The sequence below is a fragment of the Phoxinus phoxinus genome (genome assembly GCF_949152265.1).
Source record: "Phoxinus phoxinus genome assembly, chromosome: 17".
Lineage (NCBI taxonomy): Eukaryota > Metazoa > Chordata > Actinopteri > Cypriniformes > Leuciscidae > Phoxinus > Phoxinus phoxinus.
In genome coordinates, this window is record NC_136892.1 from 33,617,952 (window position 1) to 33,640,451 (window position 22,500).

A 22,500-nucleotide genomic window follows, 5' to 3' on the forward strand; every position below is an offset into this window, starting at 1 on the left:
ATGATAATGAGGTGCGTGTCTCTTTAAATGATAATGAGGTGCGTGTCTCTTTAAATGATAATGAGGTGCGTGTCTCTTTAAATGATAATGAGGTGCGTGTCTCTTTAAATGATAATGAGGTGCATGTCTCTTTAAATGATAATGAGGTGCATGTCTCTTTAAATGATAATGAGGTGCATGTCTCTTTAAATGATAATGAGGTGCATGTCTCTTTAAATGATAATGAGGTGCATGTCTCTTTAAATGATAATGAGGTGCATGTCTCTTTAAATGATAATGAGGTGCATGTCTCTTTAAATGATAATGAGGTGCATGTCTCTTTAAATGATAATGAGGTGCATGTCTCTTTAAACGATAATGAGGTGCATGTCTCTTTAAATGATAATGAGGTGCGTGTCTCTTTAAATGATGATGAGGTGCATGTCTCTTTAAATGATGATGAGGTGCATGTCTCTTTAAATGATGATGAGGTGCATGTCTCTTTAAATGATAATGAGGTGCATGTCTCTTTAAATGATGATGAGGTGCATGTCTCTTTAAATGATAATGAGGTGCGTGTCTCTTTAAATGATAATGAGGTGCGTGACTCTTTAAATGATAAAGAGGTGCATGTCTCTTTAAATGATAATGAGGTGCATGTCTCTTTAAATGATAATGAGGTGCGTGTCTCTTTAAATGATAATGAGGTGCGTGTCTCTTTAAATGATAATGAGGTGCATGTCTCTTTAAATGATAATGAGGTGCATGACTCTTTAAACGATAATGAGGTGCGTGTCTCTTTAAATGATAATGAGGTGCATGTCTCTTTAAATGATAATGAGGTGCATGTCTCTTTAAATGATAATGAGGTGCATGTCTCTTTAAATGATAATGAGGTGCATGTCTCTTTAAATGATAATGAGGTGCATGTCTCTTTAAACGATAATGAGGTGCATGTCTCTTTAAATGATAATGAGGTGCGTGTCTCTTTAAATGATGATGAGGTGCATGTCTCTTTAAATGATGATGAGGTGCATGTCTCTTTAAATGATGATGAGGTGCATGTCTCTTTAAATGATAATGAGGTGCATGTCTCTTTAAATGATGATGAGGTGCATGTCTCTTTAAATGATAATGAGGTGCGTGTCTCTTTAAATGATAATGAGGTGCGTGTCTCTTTAAATGATAATGAGGTGCATGTCTCCTTAAATGATAATGAGGTGCATGTCTCTTTAAATGATAATGAGGTGCATGTCTCTTTAAATGATAATGAGGTGCGTGTCTCTTTAAATGATAATGAGGTGCATGTCTCCTTAAATGATAATGTGGTGCATGTCTCTTTAAATGATAATGAGGTGCGTGTCTCTTTAAATGATAATGAGGTGCGTGTCTCTTTAAATGATAATGTGGTGCATGTCTCTTTAAATGATAATGAGGTGCGTGTCTCTTTAAATGATAATGAGGTGCGTGTCTCTTTAAATGATAATGAGGTGCGTGTCTCTTTAAATGATGATGAGGTGCATGTCTCTTTAAATGATGATGAGGTGCATGTCTCTTTAAATGATGATGAGGTGCATGTCTCTTTAAATGATAATGAGGTGCATGTCTCTTTAAATGATGATGAGGTGCGTGTCTCTTTAAATGATGATGAGGTGCATGTCTCTTTAAATGATGATGAGGTGCGTGTCTCTTTAAATGATAATGAGGTGCGTGTCTCTTTAAATGATGATGAGGTGCATGTCTCTTTAAATGATGATGAGGTGCATGTCTCTTTAAATGATAATGAGGTGCATGTCTCTTTAAATGATGATGAGGTGCGTGTCTCTTTAAATGATAATGAGGTGCGTGTCTCTTTAAATGATGATGAGGTGCATGTCTCTTTAAATGATGATGAGGTGCATGTCTCTTTAAATGATGATGAGGTGCATGTCTCTTTAAATGATAATGAGGTGCATGTCTCTTTAAATGATGATGAGGTGCATGTCTCTTTAAATGATAATGAGGTGCGTGTCTCTTTAAATGATAATGAGGTGCGTGTCTCTTTAAATGATAATGAGGTGCGTGTCTCTTTAAATGATAATGAGGTGCATGTCTCCTTAAATGATAATGAGGTGCATGTCTCTTTAAATGATAATGAGGTGCATGTCTCTTTAAATGATAATGAGGTGCGTGTCTCTTTAAATGATAATGAGGTGCATGTCTCCTTAAATGATAATGTGGTGCATGTCTCTTTAAATGATAATGAGGTGCGTGTCTCTTTAAATGATAATGAGGTGCGTGTCTCTTTAAATGATAATGTGGTGCATGTCTCTTTAAATGATAATGAGGTGCGTGTCTCTTTAAATGTATGCTAATATGGGAAATATGCAAATACGAGGCAGTCCGTCAGCGGTCGTGGGCGGAGCATGAGCATTATGACATCATATTGCTCAGAAATTTTTTTCATATTGCTAATGTTTTTAAACGTTGCTAACTTGTTTTGGAATGTTCAGAGAACCTTCAAATGTAACGGTTCAGTAATGAGTGAAGAATGATACACTGGATGAGCTTTTAATGTAGTTTATGTGTCTATGTGCTGTTTTTAATCTGCTTTAACACACACATGTGTAAGTTCATAAGTGGACAGCATTGCTGAGTATTTTCTGCTTAAAACTGCAGTGAACCAAAGACAGTCTCAAACACACGGTTTGAAATCGCTGGTGTTTCTGACGTCACACACTACCTTGACCAATCAGATCAACGTGTGATCGTCCACCAGTGGATCTCTGAGTGAGTGAGTGAGTGGAGGCGGGGCTCATCTGCATATTCATAGAACTGTGTAACCAATCAGATCAACGTGTGATCGTCCACCAGTGGATCTCTGAGTGAGTGAGTGGAGGCGGGGCTTATTTGCATATTCATAGAACTGTGTAACCAATCAGATCAACGTGTGATCGTCAACCAGTGGATCTCTGAGTGAGTGAGTGAGTGAGTGGAGGCGGGGCTCATCTGCATATTCATAGAACTGTGTAACCAATCAGATCAACGTGTGATCGTCCACCAGTGGATCTCTGAGTGAGTGAGTGGAGGCGGGGCTCATCTGCATATTCATAGAACTGTGTAACCAATCAGATCAACGTGTGATCGTCAACCAGTGGATCTCTGAGTGAGTGAGTGAGTGAGTGGAGGCGGGGCTCATTTGCATATTCATAGAACTGTGTAACCTATCAGATCAACGTGTGATCGTCAACCAGTGGATCTCTGAGTGAGTGAGTGGAGGCGGTGGCTCATTTGCATATTCATAGAGCTGTGTAACCAATCAGATCAACGTGTGATCGTCAACCAGTGGATCTCTGAGTGAGTGAGTGAGTGGAGGCGGTGGCTCATTTGCATATTCATAGAGCTGTGTAACCAATCAGATCAACGTGTGATCGTCAACCAGTGGATCTCTGAGTGAGTGAGTGGAGGCGGGGCTCATTTGCATATTCATAGAGCTGTGTAACCAATCAGATCAACGTGTGATCGTCAACCAGTGGATCTCTGAGTGAGTGAGTGAGTGGAGGCGGGGCTCATTTGCATATTCATAGAACTGTGTAACCAATCAGATCAACGTGTGATCGTCAACCAGTGGATCTCTGAGTGAGTGAGTGAGTGGAGGCGGGGCTCATTTGCATATTCATAGAACTGTGTAACCAATCAGATCAACGTGTAATCGTCAACCAGTGGATCTCTGAGTGAGGGAGTGAGTGGAGGCTCATTTGCATACTCAATGAGGCAAGGGTGTCGAGTTACATTCAAGATATTTTAAGGCAGAAAAAAATATTTTTAGGGAAAAGACGTTTAAATGTGTAATTCTGGTGATAAAATTATAGACTCCATGGGGACTTTAAGACTTTTTAAAGCCTTGATGTGTGTAAATGTGGTTATGATCTTATTAACGGGGATGTGAACACAAAGCCAGCTCTGACTGCAGAAGAGCAGAGGTCATGTTTATGGGTCGTTCATGCAAAACCATCCGCCACACCGCCCTGCACGTTTAATCTCTCCAAGCCCTGACATTTGCATTTTCCTTGGAGAAAAGCACACACACAGAGAGAGACTAGATAATATTGACAGTGAGTTAATGATTAAGTGCATTTCTCTTCTTCCCTTTTGAACATGTAGCTTCTGCTTTTTAACTCATTATAATCATGTATTATGCAGGCGCTTTAAACACACTGAGCTGCTCTAGAAGTCATCAAACCATAAACACGTGAGAACTAACCCTTCATTCTGAACCAATGCATCCTGGACTATTGTGAAGCCACTGATAAACAGAGTCGTGCACGCGCCTGTACACGTGTGCGCGTGCGCGTTTGCTTCACCTGAAGGAGCAAATGCGTTCATAAAATAAACACAATAAACATCTGATCTAGGAACATTATCACAGCTATGTTGATTAAATACAATGCACTTAGATAGCAATGCAACTTTTAATTTCATGAAAACATGTGACATGCTCAGAAATGCAACGAAATAAACTTGTAGCAGCAGAAGTGTTGTGTGTGGTTCCTCTTACCTGGCTGCTCTCTCAGACTCATCACTGATATGATGTAATGCGCCATGTCAAAGAACGGGAACATGGGCAGGTTTGACAGCCCGAGAGCGAGTTCATTTAGATTGAGAATCGCGAACACATCCATGACTTCAGATCCTCCTCGTGCACGCGCTTTAATCCCGTGCTCGTGCACTGGATCTGTAGTTCCCAGCGGTCAGTCCGAGGATGCTCAGGTCCAGAAGATCTCAGTAAATAACTTATATTCTTCTGTACTCTTTGATCTCAGTTGTAACCGGATCTGCCGCCATTACAGTCGCGGATGCTGAGAAACACGGGCGAGCGCGCGCGCGCGCGCACACACACGCCGTTGCGTAACACACCACAGCCATTGATCTCACATTTAAAACCACTGTGTGTGTGTGTGTGTGTGTGTGTGTGTGTGTGTGTGTGTGTGTGTGTGTGTGTGTGTGTGTGTGTGTGTGTGTGTGTGTGTGTGTGACACTGAAACCCCTCTTCATCTGTCCTGGTCGTGCAGTTATACTCTGCAACTGTGGAAAGATGTTACTTGGGTTATCTCAAGCAATATCTTGCAATATTAGATATTGTTTTGTTTTTTTAAAGCGGATTCAAATACATGCTTTATAATAAATCAGGTGTATTTTTTGTATTCTTACACGAGATAAAACATTACTTGATTACAATTTCATCTTCTCTTAACCCAAAAGCACTCAGAACATGTACACTTTTGCACGAACTACACACTTTTTACCTTAATATTATATTTATTTTTATATATAATGTCAATAAACCAGTTAACTGAACTCTGGCCTCCTGTGAGATGCTACAATAAAAATATACACCTTATATTTTTGCTATTCGCAATACTTATTGTTGTGTTGTTTCACACTGTAAACTGAATGTTCAAATAAAGCATTAAAAATATAAAAAACAGTGTTTCCATAACGTCTTAGAACTATATGTTAGCCGGGATGATGGTATAAAATAAAGTATCACGGTATTATGATCTGATTTGTGTCGTGTTGGAAAGGCTTCTTGCAGTAGCCACTCTTTTCCTCATCTGTAAACTAATGATGATGCCAGAGATGCTGCATTTTCAGGATTTTCTCAACAGCGACACCTGCTGTACAAACGAGGCATAGCAGAAGGAGCTCGAGCGACAGTTCTCGCGATATTCCTCAAGGTGGCGCCATCGTCAAGCGCATCGCCATGGAGACAGAAAAAGAGCGGGGTTCTCCTAAAAGCGCGCCAAGGAGTGAACGGTAGGTGTGTGTGAAATGTAAACTACTAAAGCATTCTATAGTCTGATTAAGTTATGTTATACTTTTGAAAAAGGTTTATAATAGTAGACAAAGTGTTAAATGCCTCAGACTTTTGAGATATTGTGGATATGTGTACGAAAACTGTCGTGACAGGAAACAGTGAAATATGAGGAAGATGTCTGACACTGAGTCACATCAGAAAAACTGAGCCGGTTATTTTTGGTAATTAACCAGAAAAACAAGAAGAATTCCAAGTATTGAGTTTAGTTGGAGATTATGAGAGAATATGGCAGTCTTTAAGAGTTTGTTTACTGGCGGAGTGTGTTGTACCAGACTGCACACACACGAGCAACGGTGACAGTGCGAGACGAGAGATGTAGTTCATTAGGCGAATTTCATATAAAACTAAACGTTACTCTTCTGTTTTATGACAAACTGCGACTTTCTTGACTTTCATAATTATATTTTAAATTGACGAACATCATATGTGTAATTCAGGGCACAATTCAGACAGAATAAAAAGATAAGTTGTCTCTCGCCATTGACTACCATACAGATTTTTTCCGAAATAAGGTCCCATGAGCCGGAAGCGGAGGGGCGGGGCTTAGGCTCTCTATAGAGCATCACAGTCCCGCCCACAGCCGGTGCCGGAAGTAAAAATTCAATACAATTTCTCCATAGACATTTGGGGTATAAGCCATAAAAACGTAACCATACATGGTAGACTTAAAACCAGCAACGGCTGTACTAAGCGATTGTATATGCTCATATAAACGCCAAAAGTTCATGGGGCACTAACCTTGTTTTGAGATAAATGCCTTTTATTCGCGATGTCTTGGATAAGTACTTCATTACCCACAATCCTAAACAATCCCACAGTGATGCATCTGATTGGTGGAAATCGTGTAAACCCCGCGAAGGTCCGTGGAAAAAACAGAGCGTTGCCATGGAAGCAGGATTCTAACAGAAGAGACGGAACGGACTGTTTTCTTTAGCGGAAGCCATATAAATAGTTTTTAAATCAATACATTCCTTTTTTAATTAATATTTTGTGTCAAATTATTGATTTATTTGGTAGGTACTGTAGCCATGTAATAAGCGGGATAATGTATAGCGAGTTGGTTGTCATAGTGAATACAGGCTGATTCAAGACCCCTCCGCTTCGCGTCGGGCTCATAACGTTAATTAACGTTAGCCTTTCGGGAGTTGTATTCGCTATAACAACCGCCTCGCTTTACATTATCCCTTACTTATCGTTCACTTTAGATAGGCTACTGTAGCCTTCATATGGTATGAGTCATATCAAGCATTTTATGATGCCGCTGTCAAAACAATATTTAACCTAGGCATAACGTTACCTCTTTATGCATTTACTGAACATTTGTATAATAATTCATGGCAAGTTAATAAACTGAATATGATGGTCCAAGAGCAGACCATGCATCAGACCGGTGGCGCTGTGCACTTTCTGGTTTGCTGACCATCACTTTTTAATTTACACTCGTTGTGGATATTAAGAAAATACATTAAATGTTATTACAATTAAGAATGAACTATAACTTCATGAAAATGAGCATGGACCTCAACCTGTCCTGTCAGTAGAGTGTCCTGTGTCATAAAGGGCTTTGAAATAAACACACAAACTACACACTGACTGAACACACATGTGTTGACGACTGAGACAGAGCGGTGATTTGCAGTCAGGTACAAAGCACTGCACCATGTTGCTAACGTTATCGTTAACCGCTTTCACACACACGCACACAATATAAAATACACGATGATAAATATAAAATTCAACACAATACCTATATAAAACACTATTATTTTTATTTACACGATTACTATTGAAATAACTGCTATTAACTACACATTCACTATATAAAATTCACTCAAAAGGCTCTTTCGCGGTTGTGGCTGAGTCGACTTCAGTGAGGCGCGGTGGGTTATGGGATGAGTAGTTCCTTCGCTCGGAAATGAAAATATGTACACAGTCTTGTACCTTTGCCTTTTTTTGGATTTTCTCTTCGTTTTTTCACTCGAAATGATATGTTGTATGCTTATGAGTTCAGCCATAGCTGGTTATCCTCAGACATGCTCTAAAACTCTTTAGATACGGATTTTTCCAAAAGTCAATGGGAGAAATGAATGGGAAATTTACTTCCGGCACCAGAGCTCTCTCGGGCTGTGGGCGGGACTGTGATGCTCTCTCCACAGACTAAATCAAGCCCCGCCCCTACAAGCGTTTATTTCTCTCGAATATACGTCACAATAGTGGAAAAGACCAGCGCAACTTCTGTTTCATGCAGACTTCAGATAATTTGACTATTGAATCATTGTGATTCTTTGTACTAGCTCAAGTTTTTCCAAGAGAAGATGAGAGATATGCATTCTAATCGCAGGTTTATTTCTACATTGATCATGTGACCTACCTAAGTCCAAAACAGCCAATCACACGCTTTTTAAATTCAACAGTATTGAATAATTCTCTAAGCTTGTTCTGAAAGCTTCTTTGTTATTTTATTTTTTTACATTTTACTGTAATTTAGAAGTTCCCTCAGCAAGAATGAACATAAGAATGATGAATACATGCTAAACCAACCATTTATGAGTCTTTCCAGAGACTAAACCATATTCGGCAAAGTAAATACACTATAATTTAATTATTCAGGAATTTAATTAAGATCGACCCGCCGTCATGCCCTGATAGACTACACAAAACCGTGACACTTTACCCTGCCCTACATAACAGTGTGTGTGTGTGTGTGTGTGTGTGTGTGTGTGTGTGTGTGTGTGTGTGTGTGTTCTGTTGAGGTTCAGGCTGAACGACCCCTGCCGTGATCAACTAGATGAGGTTATGTGAGTATATACTCGTGTAGGCCGAGAGACTGTATACTAAATAACACTGAATTTAAAATCAAAGTCACGTGTTCATGAATCTGTTCACATATGTGTTTATTGTTGCGTACAACTGCAATAGTGAAGAGAATGTAATAGAAATATTATTGTTTTGTTTTGTTTGACAGTCATTTTATTTCAGTATTTTCAATTCACACTGTCACCTTTATACATTCTACATACACATGCAAAAGAATGTAACATTATCTTATATAAAAATATTATGTTATTAGTTTTTAGAAAGGAAAAACTACTTTAAACACATGGTTACTTTTTAAAACCTTTTTAGAAACCGTGTAATGTGTTGCTTTTAAGAGTCACATTCCTCAACACTGGTAACAGCGTCATGTGATCATCTGTTAAAGTGCAGTGAACACCCTGCGCTCTGAGGTCAGAGGTCAGCGCGGTTCTGAAGGAGGTCACAGTTGACCCACATCTGAACACACCAAGGTCATCGGCTCCGTGACCTTTAGCCTAGAGGTCACTGTCAGGAGAGAGAGTAATAACCCAGGGGGAGGGGCAGTGGACATGCCAGTGCGCACTTCTAAACACACACACACACACACACATGTGCACACTATTCCTCAGGGCTTTCATGCTAATGACGAGGATGCGTCTGAAAATGCTTTTTAGTATTAAAAAATCAGATATTAATGGATCATTTTTGCATTTAAAACATAATATTGTCAGCATTTTCATGTGGTTGCTAGGCAGTTCTGTGGTGTTCTGGGTTTAAGTTTTAGTGAAGGACGTTCAACAAAAACTAGGGTTACAGTTACTTCTTAGAACCTTTCTAGAAACACTCGTTACTTCTTAGAACCTTTCTAGAAACACTTGTTACTTCTTAGAACCTTTCTAGAAACACTCGTTACTTCTTAGAAACTTTCTAGAAACACTCGTTACTTCTTAGAACCTTTCTAGAAACACTTGTTACTTCTTAGAACCTTTCTAGAAACACTCGTTACTTCTTAGAACCTTTCTAGAAACACTCGTTACTTCTTAGAACCTTTCTAGAAACACTTGTTACTTCTTAGAACCTTTCTAGAAACACTCGTTACTTCTTAGAACCTTTCTAGAAACACTCGTTACTTCTTAGAACCTTTCTAGAAACACTAGTTACTTCTTAGAACCTTTTCAGAAACACTGGTTACTTCTTAGAACCTTTCTAGAAACACTCGTTACTTCTTAGAACCTTTTCAGAAACACTGGTTACTTCTTAGAACCTTTCTAGAAACACTGGTTACTTCTTAGAACCTTTCTAGAAACACTCGTTACTTCTTAGAACCTTTTCAGAAACACTGGTTACTTCTTAGAACCTTTCTAGAAACACTCGTTACTTCTTAGAACCTTTCTAGAAACACTCGTTACTTCTTAGAACCTTTTCAGAAACACTCGTTACTTCTTAGAACCTTTTTAGAAACACTCGTTACTTCTTAGAACCTTTTCAGAAACACTGGTTACTTCTTAGAACCTTTTTAGAAACACTCGTTACTTCTTAGAACCTTCTTAGAAACACTCGTTACTTCTTAGAACCTTTTTAGAAACACTCGTTACTTCTTAGAACCTTTTTAGAAACACTCGTTACTTCTTAGAACCTTCTTAGAAATACTTGTTACTTCTTAGAACCTTTCTAGAAACACTTGTTACTTTTTATAACCTTTTTAGAAACACTCGTTACTTTTTAGAACCTTTCTAGAAACACTCGTTACTTTTTATAACCTTTTTAGAAACACTCGTTACTTTTTAGAACCTTAGAAACACTCGTTACTTTTTAGAACCTTTCTAGAAACACTCGTTACTTTTTAGAACCTTTTTAGAAACACTCGTTACTTTTTAGAACCTTCTTAAAAACACTTGTTGCTTTTTAGAACCTTTTTAGAAACACTCGTTACTTCTTAGAAAGAAAGACTCGTTACTTCTTAGAACCTTTTTAGAAACACTCGTTACTTAGAAAGAAACACTCGTTACTTCTTAGAACCTTTTTAGAAACACTCGTTACTTTTTAGAAAGAAACACTCATTACTTCTTAGAAAGAAACACTCATTACTTTTTAGAAACACTCGTGACTTCTTAGAACCTTTTTAGAAACACTCGTTACTTCTTAGAACCTTTTTAGAAACACTCGTTACTTCTTAGAACCTTTCTAGAAACACTCGTTACTTTTTAGAACCTTTCTAGAAACACTCGTTACTTTTTAGAACCTTTTTAGAAACACTCGTTACTTTTTAGAACCTTTCTAGAAACACTCGTTACTTTTTAGAAAGAAACACTCGTTACTTTTTAGAAACACTCGTTACTTTTTAGAAAGAAACACTCGTTACTTTTTAGAAACACTCGTTACTTTTTAGAACCTTTCTAGAAACACTCGTTACTTCTAAGGAACTATTTTTAGAAACACTCGTTACTTTTTAGAAAGAAACACTCGTTACTTCTTAGAACCTTTTCAGAAACACGCAGTTGCATTTTAGAACCTTTTTAGAAACACTCATATTTTTTTTTTCTTTAACTTTTCATCATGATGCGTTCTGATTTGGTCTGTTTGTGTGTCGTTACAGGAAGCAACAGGAAAAGACACAGTGCCGTCTGTGTCTGAATGCTTTCATGAACTAAAGGCCCCAACCGGAGCATTTTCATTTAGGAATTCCTGCTGAATGGACGCTTGGATCAGAGGCGTTACTGTCGGGCTCAGAGGAGGGTTCTGCCTCTAAATGGGACCGAGCTCCTTTGAAAACTTCAGCTTTGGGCAACAAAGACAGGAGGTCCAAACACATTCTTCCCTTCTCGCTCCCATTCTTTCCTTTCAATGTTGCATGTCCAATTTCCGGCTCTGTTCCTGCTTTCTTCCTTTTCCAGCGCGCTCAGACTGCAGGTCATTAGCTCAGTGTGCCAGAGACCAGTGTTGAGCTCACTGGACGCAGAGTGAATATGTGAGTTTATCTATTCAACACTTATTCTGTAAAGCGCAGGCGTCCAGCAGTAGAGCGAGTGAATGGAGCGTCTTTAGAAACACACGGCTACTTTTAAATCCTTCTTAGAAACGCAGTTACTTTTAGAACCTTTTTTTTAGAAACTCAATTACTTTTTAGAACCTTTTTATAAACTCAGTTACTTTTTAGAACCTTTTTTTTAGAAACTCTTTTTACTTTCTAGAACCTTTTTAGAAACTCAGTTACTTTTTAGAACCTTTTCAGAAACTCAATTACTTTTTAGAACCTTTTTTTTAGAAACTCAATTACATTTTAGAACCTTTTCAGAAACTCAGTTACTTTTTAGAACCTTTTTTTTAGAAACTCAATTACTTTTTAGAACCTTTTCAGAAACTCAGTTACTTTTTAGAACCTTTTCAGAAACTCAATTACATTTTAGAACCTTTTTAGAAACTCAATTACTTTTTAGAACCTTTTTAGAAACTCAATTACTTTTTAGAACCTTTTTTTAGAAACTCTTTTTACTTTCTAGAACCTTTTTAGAAACTCAGTTACTTTTTAGAACCTTTTCAGAAACTCAATTACATTTTAGAACCTTTTCAGAAACTCAATTACTTTTTAGAACCTTTTCAGAAACTCAATTACTTTTTAGAACCTTTTCAGAAACTCAGTTACTTTTTAGAACCTTTTCAGAAACTCAGTTACTTTTTAGAACCTTTTTAGAAACTCAATTACTTTTTAGAACCTTTTCAGAAACTCAATTACTTTTTAGAACCTTTTCAGAAACTCAGTTACTTTTTAGAACCTTTTTAGAAACTCAATTACTTTCTAGAACCTTTTCAGAAACTCAATTACTTTTTAGAACCTTTTTTTCAGAAACTCAATTACTTTTTAGAACCTTTTCAGAAACTCAATTACTTTTTAGAACCTTTTCAGAAACTCAGTTACTTTTTAGAACCTTTTCAGAAACTCAGTTACTTTTTAGAACCTTTTCAGAAACTCAGTTACTTTTTAGAACCTTTTCAGAAACTCAATTACTTTTTAGAACCTTTTTAGAAACTCAATTACTTTTTAGAACCTTTTTAGAAACTCAATTACTTTTTAGAACCTTTTCAGAAACTCAATTACTTTTTAGAACCTTTTCAGAAACTCAATTACTTTTTAGAACCTTTTTAGAAACTCAATTACTTTTTAGAACCTTTTTAGAAACTCAATTACTTTTTAGAACCTTTTTTTTAGAAACTCAGTTACTTTTTAGAACCTTTTCAGAAACTCAGTTACTTTTTAGAACCTTTTCAGAAACTCAGTTACTTTTTAGAACCTTTTCAGAAACTCAGTTACTTTTTAGAACCTTTTTAGAAACTCAATTACTTTTTAGAACCTTTTCAGAAACTCAATTACTTTTTAGAACCTTTTCAGAAACTCAATTACTTTTTAGAACCTTTTTAGAAACTCAGTTACTTTTTAGAACCTTTTTTTTAGAAACTCAGTTACTTTTTAGAGCCTGGACGCATTCTGAATATGGGATTATCTATTCTCTATGCTTTTTTAAGTCTGTCTGATGAGTTCTGATACCTTTCAGAATGCAACAATGGCACAATGTTTTATTACATTCAGAAATAATGTAACCCTACCTAAATATCTTTCATATCGCCATCTAAAATCTCCACACCTGGTGCATTCCTGCAGCTTGGCAGTGGATGCCCGATGGATCTTATCTTCATCCGTTCCCAGGCCAGACTCATTTGGCACACGTTGTAGTGAGTGTGCATACACTTTATATCCTGACAGCTACATATCGAGGCTGATTTTAGTCAGTTTTATCCCATGCATTTAGGAACCTCTGTGTAACCCAGTCCCCAACCACCGAGTCCCGAACCCAAACCACACGCTGACGAGGTTTCGTGATTTATGTTCTGCAGGTGCTGTGAAAGCCTGAGACGTCTGAGCGGCTTTAAACAAACAACCCTTTTAGTCATGTTTTACAACTGTGATCCCTCGTAAAACCCTGAAGAGAGTGAGATGAATGCTGAACGCTGAACGAGGAGGTGTGCTGGTTATGTACAGGGACCCAGTGAATGTTTCTGGGCTTTAAGACGGGTCCTCATTTGCCTCGAGTCCAACACGACAACACACTGATGGAAGCTTGTTTACATCACCAAATAAAGAAAAAATTGCGACTTTTATCTTTTTTATCTTGCGACTTTTTTACACACAATCCTGACTTTATATCTCGCAATTCTTACTTTTTTACTCAATTCTGACTTTTTTACACTTTTTTCACCATTTAAAAAAAAAATGTATTCATAATTGTTGGTTTTAATTTAGCAATTCTGAATTTCTTCCTCACAATTCTGACTTTTTTACTCACAATTTTGATATTTTTATTCATAATTGTTAGTTTTAATTTCGCAATTCTGAAATTTTTACTCACAATTCATACTTTTTTACTCGTAGTTGTGAGTTTTTCTCGCAATTCTGACTTTATATCTCGCAATTCTTACTTTTTTACTCTTAGTTGTGTTTTAATCTCGCAATTCTGACTTTATATCTCGCAATTCTTACTTTTTTACTCTTAGTTGTGAGTTTTTCTCGCAATTCTGACTTTATATCTCGCATTTCTTACTTTTTTACTCAATTCTGACATTTTTACTCTTAGTTGTGAGTTAATTTCACAATTCTGACTTAATATCTCGCAATTCTTACTTTTTTACTTGTAGTTGTGAGTTTTAATCTCACAATTCTGACTTTATATCTCACAATTGACTTTATATCTCACAATTGACTTTATATCTCACAATTGACTTTATATCTCACAATTCTGACTTTATATCTCGCAATTGACTTTATATCTCACAATTCTGACTTTATATCTCACAATTGACTTTATATCTCACAATTGACTTTATATCTCGCAATTCTTACTTTTTTACTCTTAGTTGTGAGTTTTTATCTCACAATTGACTTTATATCTCACAATTCTGACATTTCTGCTCGTAGTTGTGAGTTTATATCTCAGTTCCGTTTTTTTTTTCCTAATTCCTTAAATAAAGTCTGAATTGCAAGGCATAAATAGTGAGATGAAAGGTTCCTGTTTTATTTAGTTATGCTTCACAAACACAGGCCGTGGGTCGTCTCTGTTTCCCAGCATAGCCAGAGGATACGAGAGGACGGAAGAATGCTCTGTTGTGTTTAAGCAGATCTATATGGGGGGGGGGGGGATTCCTGTAAGTGTTGCTGGAAGATAGAGCCGATGAAGAGTATCAGGTGTCCCAGTTCCGCCCAATCAGAGACGGGTATCAGAAAACCATGAGTCAGTCCTGAGAACCCTCCGGAGGACCATTCATCAACTTTCCCTTTGTTCTCTTGAGAAATTCACTGCAAACTTCTTTTTTTTGACCAGTCAATACCCATCATGCACCAACAGTGGACTGTCCACTTTCTGGAAGAGCGTCCTCGAGATACTGCGGTAACAGGACCTCGGACGGAAGTGAAGCTGAAGCTGCTAATTGTGAGCAGGAAGGAAGTGATGTCATCCTCTGTGTTGCTCTGAATAACAGGAAGAGACCTGCGCTGTTCGACACGCTTCTCCCAGCATGCATCTGTTCCTGCGGCCGTCAGCTGCTCTGATGGGAGATGAAGGTCATGGTCATCATTTTATTTTTAAATTATTCATTTCATTTTAATTTTACGTTATGAAGTGTTGTATTTTTCAATGTGTTTTATTTTGAGGGATTTTACATGATACAATTTTATTTTAATTGGTTTTATTTTAAATGTATTTTAAATTTACATGATCAAATATTTACTTTTATATGTAAAAAATATATATTTGTATGGGTTTTATTTTAAAATTATTCATTTATTTTGAGTGTTTTATTTTGATTGTTTTTATTTGGAAATTATTTATTTTTATTTTACATGCTAAAATATTTACTTTTTAAAAAGTGTTTTCTTTTAATGGGTTAATTATTTATTTGTTTATTTATCATTCTGTTCAGCTGTTCCTCATTAATTACCTTGGTTTGTAAATAAGTTCCTGTGATACTATTCATTTGACCTGATAACATTAAATGTGTTGCTGTTTTGTTTATTTTATTTTTTATTTTAATGCAATATGAAATATTTCATAGTGTTTTATTTAGATGGTTATTATTGTTTACATTTTACATGATCAAATATTTGATCTATTTTTTGTGTTTTATTTTGGTGGTTTTTATTTTGCAATTATTTATTTATAAAAAAGGTAAAAATAAATGATGATGACATTAATTATTAGCATTTCAGCAACTCTTTTTATTATGTATTTATTCAGGGTTCTAGTGTGGATCTTATAAACTGTTAATATAATAGCATATTTAATTGTTATGTGTTGAACACAGATCTATATTCGCTGTGTCACATGACCTCGATTGACTCTCTCTGTGTGTGTGTGCTGTGTGTGTGTGTGTGTGCGCTCTGTGTGTGTGTGTGTGTGTGCTCTATGTGTGTGTGTGCGCTCTGTGTGTGTGTGTGTGTCATACTGTCTATGGTGTGTGTGTGTGTGTGTGTGCTCTGTGTGTGTGTGCTGTGTGTGTGTGCTCTGTGTGTGTGTGTGTGCTGTGTGTGTGTGTGTGCTGTGTGTGTGTGCTCTGTGTGTGTGTGTGTGTGTGTGTGTGTGTGTGCTCTGTGTGTGTGTGTGCTGTGTGTGTGTGCTCTGTGTGTGTGTGTGTGTGTGTGTGTGTGTGTATGTGTGTGTGTTTGTGTGTGTGTGCGCTCTGTGTGTGCTGTGTGTGTGTGCTCTGTGTGTGTGTGTGTGTGTGCTGTGTGTGTGTGTGTGTGTGCTGTGTGTGTGTGTGTATGTGTGTGTGTGTGCTCTGTGTGTGTGTGTGTGTGAGTGCTCTGTGTGTGTGTGTGCTCTGTGTGTGCGCGCTGTGTGTGTGTGTGTGTGTGTGTGTGTGTGTGTCATACTGTCTATGGTGTGTGTGTGTGCGCTCTGTGTGTGAGTGTGTGTGTGTGTGTGTAAGTGTGTGTGTAAGTGTGTGTCATACTGTCTATGGTGTGTGTGTGTGTGTGTGTGTGCGCTCTGTGTGTGTGTGTGTGCTCTGTGTGTGTGTGTGAGTGCTCTGTGTGTGTGTGTGTGTGTGTGTGTGTGTGCGCTCTGTGTGTGTGTGTGTGTGAGTGCTCTGTGTGTGTGTGTGCTCTGTGTGTGTGTGTGTGTGCTCTGTGTGTGTGTGTGCGCTCTGTGTGTGTGTGTGTGTGTGTGTGTGTCATACTGTCTGGTGTGTGTGTATGTGTGTGTGTGTGCTCTGTGTGAGTGTGTGTGTGTGTGTGTGTGTGTGTGTGTGTCATACTGTCTATGGTGTGTGTGTGTGTGTGTGTGTGCACTCTGTGTGTGTGTGTGTGTGTGTGTGTGTGTGTGTGTCATACTGTCTATGGTGTGTGTGTGTGTGTGTGTGTGTGCACTCTGTGTGTGCTCTGTGTTTGTGTGTATGTGTGAGTGTGTGTGTGCGCTCTGTGTGTGTGTGTGTCATACTGTCTATGGTGTGTGTGTGTGTGTGCGCTCTGTGTGAGTGTGTGTGTGTGTGTGTGTCATACTGTCTATGGTGTGTGTGTGTGTGTGTGTGCTCTGTGTTTGTGTGTGTGTGCTCTGTGTGTGTGCTCTGTGTTTGTGTGTGTGTGCTCTCTGTGTGTGTGTGTGTGTGCTCTGTGTTTGTGTGTGTGTGCTCTGTGTGTGTGTGTGTGTGCTCTGTGTGTGTGTGTGTGTGTGTGCTCTGTGTGTGTGTGTGTGTGTGTGTGTGTGCTCTGTGTGGTTGACAGGTGTCATGTGTGTGTCTGGGGTCCTGAAGAGACACGTTCGCAGTAGTCCTGGATAACGCCTGTGTTGCGTCAGCGGCCCGCACACGTTCTGCTCGGCTGGGCAGGAACAGACTCATCTCTATAACGCTGCTGTTCGTCTATCTCTCGTTTAAGACTCTAAACCTCTTTTCACACGAGCGTCCGTTCGCTTCATCCGTATTAACTCTCCTGTTGTCTCTCCGGGGAAACACAGATAGCGGGAGCGCTCTGGCTAGTTCTTCCAGAAACGTTAATAGAGCGTTTGTTCAGAGTTATCTGCTCTTTAATAATGTCCTCAAAACATCAGCAATGAATGGGTTTTTTCATCAAACATGTTTTTTAAATGTTTCCACTTGTTTTCGGATTCAAATGTAACATTCCAGTAATGTTTGCAAATATGCTTTAAAGTCTTGCTGTAGTCAATCTTTATATTCCTTAAAACTCTCCAAATCACCACAAATACATATTTAAATGTTTTTTCCTTGAAAAATAATTCTTCATGTCTTAAAAGATCTTGAATGTAACTCGACACCCTTGCCTCATTTAGTATGCGTGGTTCTATGAATATGCAAATAAGCCCCGCCTCCACTCACTCGTTGATCTGATTGGTTTAACCAAGGTAGTGTGTGACGTCAGAAACTCCAGCGATTTTAAGCTGTACGCAGGATGAGGATTACGTAATATAGCCGCACGCCCGCACGCATAAAGCTTGCCTCAAAGAACCGGCAAAAGTATAATGATTATGAATGTGTCAAAAATAGCAGGAGGACTTTTAATGGTTTATTCATAAACTGGTGTTTTCTGTGTCGCTGCAAAGATGCGGACTTGCCAGGATAGTTTTGAATAGTTTCGTTTAAAAGTAGACATTTTAAGCTTTCTATAATAGATAGCCTATATTTCTCAGTTCACGTGCAATGCGCATTACATTGTCTGCTATATATTTGCTTCTTATTAATACAGACAATTGGTTGATTAAACATTGATCAAATTTAAGAAACAATTTATACAAAACGAAAATCTTTTAAAAAGAGTCTTTTCTACAAAACAAAACTCAATGAAGTGTTCGAAACCATGTCTTACCCACTCCATGTCTCCAGAGATAATACTGCGCATCTCATGATGTATCATATCATACAGCCACAACATAATGACATCACATATCTTAAAGGACCTAACTCTTGAAGCTCCGCCCCCTGTGCCGGGAGCAGCGGCTCATTTGCATTTAAAGGGACAGACACAAAAACGGTGTGTTTTTGCTCACCCTCAAAAAGTGACAATTTTAACATGATATATACAAATATCTGTGGGGTATTTTAAGCTTCACACACACACACACTCTGGGGACACCAGAGACTTTGCACCCCCCCCCCCCCCCTTTAAGAGAACCGTATGTGTGTTTTAGGGGGAGATTATGGCGTGAGTGAACAGGAAGTGCTCTAATGGCCTGTAATGCTTCTTAATGGAGAAATCAATAAAGAAACGCATGAGTCTGAGTGACGGACCCCAGACAGGTGATCAATACAAAATATGGGGTTAAAGGTCAACCTGGCGAGTGCTGGTCGATCATGTGACAGTTAAACAACAATCAGAGCTGATCGAAATTATGTGTATTTCCATTAGAAGTCTGACATTTATTATGCTGTTATTTCCTGGGAATGTGTCCGTAGTTATTATTATTATCATGGATTATTACGGTTCATTCCTGATGAATATATTGATCTGACATGATAATGTGAATAATGACTCTTGTCTTCTGCTTTCATAACTGATTAATGTCGCAACATAAACACTGTTGTTTTCCTGATCTATTACAGTAAAGCTGCTTTTGAAACAGTCTGTATTGTGTGAATATAAATAAATGTCATTGACTTATTGTTCTAGGAATTGAAGCGGCGATGTCGTCCTGATGTTTGGAGTTCCCGTCTCCACGGCAACAGCGGATTCCTGTGACGTCATCACCGGGGCTGTGGAACGTGATGGAGTTCCTGTCTCCACGGCAACAGCGGATTCCTGTGATGTCATCACCGGGGCTGTGGAACGTGATGGAGTTCCCGTCTCCACGGCAACAGCGGATTCCTGTGACGTCATCACCGGGGCTGTGGAATGTGATGGAGTTCCTGTCTCCACGGCAACAGCGGATTCCTGTGATGTCATCACCGGGGCTGTGGAATGTGATGGAGTTCCTGTCTCCACGGCAACAGCGGATTCCTGTGACGTCATCACCGGGGCTGTGGAATGTGATGGAGTTCCTGTCTCCACGGCAACAGCAGATTCCTGGGACGTCATCACCGGGGCTGTGGAATGTGATGGAGTTCCTGTCTCCACGGCAACAGCGGATTCCTGTGACGTCATCACCGGGGCTGTGGAATGTGATGGAGTTCCTGTCTCCACGGCAACAGCGGATTCCTGTGATGTCATCACCGGGGCTGTGGAACGTGATGGAATCAATCCGCAACACAAAGTGTTTCTTTTACTAATCTTTATATTTTTTTTATTCTTAATTATTATTATTGCTGTGTTCTAATTTAGTTGTTTCACACTGAAAACCGGTTATCGTTATTGTTATATTTTTACAGTTATCTCATTGTATGGAAAATATTTTCATATCTCCTCTCATATAATTTCCCTTCTCTCTCTCTCTCTCTCTCTCTCTCTCTCTCTCTCTCTCTCTCTCTCCACATCTCTCTCTCTCTCTCTCTCTCCACATATCTCTCTCTCTCTCTATCTCTCTCTCTCTCCACATATCTCTCTCTCTCTCTCTCTCTCTCCACATCTCTCTCTCTCTCTCTCTCTCCACATATCTCTCTCTCTCTCTATCTCTCTCTCTCTCCACATATCTCTCTCTCTCTCTCTGAATATTTCATGTTGACAGACTCAGCGTTTTTCAGACTCTCGCTGACGCTTCATGTTCGGGTTCTCCGGGAATCTCTCCCGCTCTGAGGCTTTTCAAGGTCATCCGGACACAGGAATACTGAAGAAGTGGGCGGGGCTTGCAGTCAGGATATTTTCCTGATAATATTTTAAAGTCTCCCTGTAGTCAATCATTTTATCCCTTAAAACTCATCTTTGATCGCTAAAATTACATATTTAAGCATTTATTCCTTGATAAAAATCTCTTCATGCCTTAAAATATCTTGAATGTAACTCGACACCCTTGCCTCATTTAGTATGCGCAGTTCTATGAATATGCAAATGAGCCCCGCCTCCACTCACTCACTTACTCTGAGATACACTGGTGGACGATCACACGTTGATCTGATTGGTCACACAGTTCTATGAATATGCAGATGAGCCCCGCCTCCACTCACTCCCTCACTCAGAGATCCACTGGTGGACGATCACACGTTGATCTGATTGGTCACACAGTTCTATGAATATGCAGATGAGCCCCGCCTCCACTCACTCCCTCACTCAGAGATCCACTGGTGGACGATCACACGTTGGTCTGATTGGTCACACAGTTCTATGAATATGCAGATGAGCCCCGCCTCCACTCACTCACTCACTCAGAGATCCACTGGTTGACGATCACACGTTGATCTGATTGGTTACACAGTTCTATGAATATGCAAATGAGCCCCGCCTCCACTCACTCACTCACTCAGAGATCCACTGGTTGACGATCACACGTTGATCTGATTGGTTACACAGTTCTATGAATATGCAGATGAGCCCCGCCTCCACTCACTCACTCAGAGATCCACTGGTGGACGATCACACGTTGATCTGATTGGTCAAGGTAGTGTGTGACGTCAGAAACACCAGCGACTTCACACCGTGTTTTTGAGACTGTCTTTGGTTCACTGCAGTTTTAAGCAGAAAATACTCAGCAATGCTGTCGACTTATGAACTTACACATGGTGTGTGTTAAAGTGTATTAATGACAGGTGTCAGATAACCTCTCCGTCTCAATCGACATGAATAATGACACACTTCTGTGGAATAGCATCAGAGCAGCATCTAAATCGGGACGTTTAATGTGTTTAATGAGTTTGTGCTTAAAACAAATGATCTGCCGATGGACTCTGAGTGAATGAGTGAAGCTGATTTTTCACCGGCAGATTTCTGTTCTTGTTTAGCACTAGAGACGTTCACTTCCACCAGCTCGTGTGTGTGTGTGTGTGTGTGTGTGTGTGTGTGTGTGTGTGTGTGTGTGTGTGTGTTTTGTGCTGAAGGTCATTCGTCAGACGTTAAAGAGAGGAAGGATAAGACACAGAACAATGAGAAGCCACTTCCTGTCTTACATCTGCTACTTCCTGTTTAAGGAACACACACACCGAAGACAAAGACCTGTGTGTGGAGAACAGAGAACAGGTCATCTCGTCTAACACACACACACACACACACGATATTCCCTCTATATGATGAAATCATGTCTGATGTTCTTCTGATCTGATTATGATTTCGCTGTATATATGATCCTCTTCCTCAGTTTCTGTCGTGTGTTCTGAACATCATAACTCAAGAAACATTTCCTGGAGAAGCAGAATGACTGAAGATATTAAACAATCAAAAGTTAATCAAACATTACTTCATTAATAACTAAATATGACACATTATAACTGATCACAACATTATAGTGTCTGAGAATGAATGAATCTTTTTTTATACTCCGAGTCATTCACAAGTTCCTATCCCCATATAATCATTAAAGCGGTGTTTGATTATGATTTGACTTTTCTGACTGTAGTTAGTGTGTAATGTTTGATCATAAACAACATCTGCAGTTACAACACTCAGTTCAGAGCAAAAGGAGATATTTGCTTTTACAGAAATCGCTTTTTAACCCTTTAGCTGTCACCCCCCTTATTGAGAATGGACATTAAAATGCACTATTCAAGCTTAAATGGTCATAATTCAACAATGCTTTGGAGTATAGACCTAAGTTTGGTCTTGTTTTAAATGGAAAAAATTGCAGATTATTGCTGAAGTGAAAGCACTTCAAAAAATTAAAGTATGAAAAAGTTATGAAAGTTTAAATTTACATTAAATCAAATATAATTTATTTAATATTTTTCTTTTATATAAAAAATATATTTTACAAAATAATTTTTACTATAAAATTACTATAAAATCAAAGCCA

At 38.7% G+C, this 22,500-nt stretch overlaps 1 protein-coding gene and 1 long non-coding RNA gene across 3 annotated transcripts in view; one reads left to right on the forward strand and one right to left on the reverse strand.

The window, feature by feature from the left end:
- tmem38b (transmembrane protein 38B) overlaps nucleotides 1–4,972 on the reverse strand; it is a 32,023-nt gene extending 27,051 nt beyond the window's left edge. The window contains exon 1 of the mRNA XM_079585695.1: nucleotides 4,517–4,972. Coding sequence (XP_079441821.1) covers nucleotides 4,517–4,640 — 124 coding nt within the window. The 5' untranslated portion in view covers nucleotides 4,641–4,972. The remainder of the gene's footprint in view (nucleotides 1–4,516) is intronic.
- A 759-nt stretch (nucleotides 4,973–5,731) lies between these two features.
- On the forward strand, nucleotides 5,732–14,151 carry LOC306984302. 2 transcript variants are annotated; one of them, XR_013794521.1, is made up of 5 exons: nucleotides 5,732–5,775; nucleotides 11,229–11,432; nucleotides 11,527–11,600; nucleotides 13,290–13,360; nucleotides 13,523–14,151. It is a non-coding gene; the product is annotated as an uncharacterized lncRNA (long non-coding RNA). The 2 variants fall into 2 exon arrangements; XR_013794520.1 differs by having other exon boundaries at nucleotides 11,229–11,600.
- The last annotated feature ends 8,349 nt before the right edge of the window (nucleotides 14,152–22,500 follow it).